The sequence below is a fragment of the Coregonus clupeaformis genome, unplaced genomic scaffold (genome assembly GCF_020615455.1).
Source record: "Coregonus clupeaformis isolate EN_2021a unplaced genomic scaffold, ASM2061545v1 scaf0976, whole genome shotgun sequence".
Lineage (NCBI taxonomy): Eukaryota > Metazoa > Chordata > Actinopteri > Salmoniformes > Salmonidae > Coregonus > Coregonus clupeaformis.
The window spans coordinates 185,839-188,444 of record NW_025534430.1 but is presented as its reverse complement, the minus strand read 5'-3'; the positions used below and the strand labels follow the sequence as shown (position 1 = coordinate 188,444).

At 42.6% G+C, this 2,606-nt stretch overlaps 1 protein-coding gene across 1 annotated transcript; it reads right to left on the bottom strand.

The window, feature by feature from the left end:
* Positions 1 to 230: 230 nt before the first annotated feature.
* On the bottom strand, positions 231 to 1,929 carry LOC121553982. The gene is made up of 4 exons (XM_045217240.1): positions 1,835 to 1,929; positions 1,383 to 1,712; positions 889 to 1,058; positions 231 to 542 (listed from the first exon to the last, which is right to left on the bottom strand). The coding sequence occupies exons 1-4, from the start codon at positions 1,902 to 1,904 to the stop codon at positions 381 to 383; spliced, it is 732 nt and encodes a 243-aa protein (XP_045073175.1). The 5' UTR covers positions 1,905 to 1,929; the 3' UTR covers positions 231 to 380.
* Positions 1,930 to 2,606: the final 677 nt, after the last annotated feature.

The window sequence follows — 2,606 nt, the reverse complement described above, 5'->3', positions numbered from 1 at the left end:
CCCTAACTACTTTTAGCAACATTTAATTGGAAGAAATGTGCTTTATTGGTGTGTGTGCATCGCATGTGGAAAATGTCCAGCCCCCCTGCAATGAACCTTTTTTACATCTGGCCCCCGTAAGAATATAGTTGAATAGCCCTGGACAAAAACATTGTCTGTTCCCTCCTTCCCGCTGGTCTTATGTTGAAAGACGAATACTGTCCATATAGAGATTTTATTCACACACATACGCATGGTATGGCGCAACACACTCGCACACAGAGATACAGTAATTTACTACTAAGACTTGCATTGAGGCTAGAACTGTGAAATACAGCAGAACAGGCTTTTCAATTCTGAGAAAGCAAAGAAGCAATATTCAGAGAAAGCATTTGAAGAAGCTACTCAGTGTTCCAACTTCCTGCTTTGGTAGACACAGAATAGGGGTCTGATTCTACTAGCTGAGTCTCTGGCGGAGAAGTGTGATTCCTGGCCATGTCTACATAGACCGAGTCAGGAAAGACCTGGGGTGTGTATCCTCCCTGGTTACAGCACCTCTTCACCTGTGAAACAGGAATGTTGCTTCATTAATATCTTCTAATGTGCTACAAGCAATCAATAATTTTTACTAATTCAACCACTTATTAATTATTTTTGGACATTGTTTAAAAAAATTATGCATCTACTGTATATTGCCCTTTGTCCATTTCAGTCACTGCAATGACTGGCATTGAAAGGACATTGTGTTTTGACAGAGTTTAGAACAACATGTAGATCTGCATACTGTTATTATGACCCAATGTGTTTAGTAGGACTAGGACAACTTTGTAAATAAGGGAAAATATTTTGACAGAGTTTGACACATACACGTGATTGACCCATCGCCTGGAAAACCTTCAGCACACTCACCTGAGGAGCGACCCAGATGACGAAGATGACAGTACACAGCAGGGTGGTCAAGATGCTGGTGATGATGATGATGTTTACCCAGCCAGATAGGCACGGCTTCTCGTCGGCTGGGTGAAAGGGGGTCAGCGTTACCGCAGTAGCTGTAGGGCATGGCAGCTGTAGGGCATTGTCTATGGAAGACATCACCAAATGGGAAAATCAAATCAGTATGCTGCAGCACCCACACAGAATAACTATCAGAGACAGACTTATACAAAATAAAAGTTACTGAAGAACAGTGTTTCTTAACTTTTTTGTACGGGACCAGCAGGCTATGGTTGTTTAGATTGAAACTAACACTTGAGAGCTAACTAAATTGGTCTGAAACACCTCAGGGACCGCTGCCAGTCCATGAACCACAGATTGAGAAACACTAGTCTGGATTCTGTGAAATGTACTGTCCATTGAGAAGAGTAAAACATATCACATCCCCTAGAGTGTAAACATACACCTACCATTCACCACGACCTGAGTGGAGCCTCTTCCTTGGTTGATATCATTTTCGAATCTGGCTTCATTGAATTTTGTGTAAACACACCAGTAGACTCCTGTGTCCTCTATGGTCAGGTTACTGATGGTGATGGTCAATTGGTCCACAGGTCCCTCAGTCATCACTCTGTCCCAGTAGCCTTTCCTGGGGGTCAGCTTGGAGTCACGCTGGTGGTAATACAGCACCTCAATGTCCTTGTCCAGCCCAACATACAGGTACATTCCATCCTGGTCTTTTAGAGTGGTGGAGCAATTCATGGTAAACTGCTCCCCTGTATTCACCCTAAGGATGGTTTCTATGGAAAAGAGAGGGAAGAAAGAGAAACCATGCTTGTTAGATTAGGTGATACATATGTCCAATACTGATGATTTAACACAGAATCAACCTTGATTGGTGGGAAGAAACAGCTTTCCTTACCTGCTGCTGTTGTCAGTTCATTGAGTGACAAGTGGAACAACAGCAAACACCTCAGCAGTGACATCACCATCACCACAGCTGGCTGTGTACTGCTGTCTGTCTCTGTCTGACATCTACTTATAAAGACAGGAAATAGGATACATCTGACATCACAGTCCCTCACAGTCAACCACACCTGCATGCATTACTGCAGTGATTCCTAACCTTTTGCGATTACTGTACCACCAACTGAATGTTGCTCTGCCCGGAGTACCCCTGAAGTACGCCCTCATGAATTTAAGCAGTAAGCCTATGTTCTAATGAGCCTTCTTAAGTACCCCCTGTGGATAGACCAAGTACCCCCAGAGGTCCTAGCACCCCTGGCTGAGAACCACTGCATTACTGAACACTATACACCATCAGATCCTTCTGTAAATCAACGTTATGGCATTCACATAACTACAGGCATGTTAAAGCATATTCAAGTTACATCATGTTGTGTTCATGTTATTCATCTTTCAGATGTCCATTTTTCTCAATGTTAATCAAACTCAGCTCATATCTCTTCTCACGCTTTGCATCAGAATTTGAATGTGAGGAGAGAATTCCCTCTAGTGGACATGTTGCCTTCTGTTCAGTGTCACATCTCTAACTTGAATTCAATCAAACCAGGGTTGTAAAACATGTGGAGGAACCACCTAAAATGGACCAATAAGAAACATTTGTTTTTGTTTTCCGTTGCAAACGGTTTTGTTAAGTTTTTACGTTTAAGCTAACGTGCGCTAATGTGATT

Excerpts from the sequence above, each read along its gene's own strand:
- LOC121553982 (XM_045217240.1), bottom strand. The coding sequence starts at position 1,904 with ATGGTGATGTCACTGCTGAGGTGTTTGCTGTTGTTCCACTTGTCACTC. Across the intron at positions 1,713-1,834 it reads TGAACTGACAACAGCAGCAG|AAACCATCCTTAGGGTGAAT; the intron begins GTAAGGAAAGCT and ends TCTTTTCCATAG. Across the intron at positions 543-888 it reads TCATCTGGGTCGCTCCTCAG|GTGAAGAGGTGCTGTAACCA; the intron begins GTGAGTGTGCTG and ends CCTGTTTCACAG.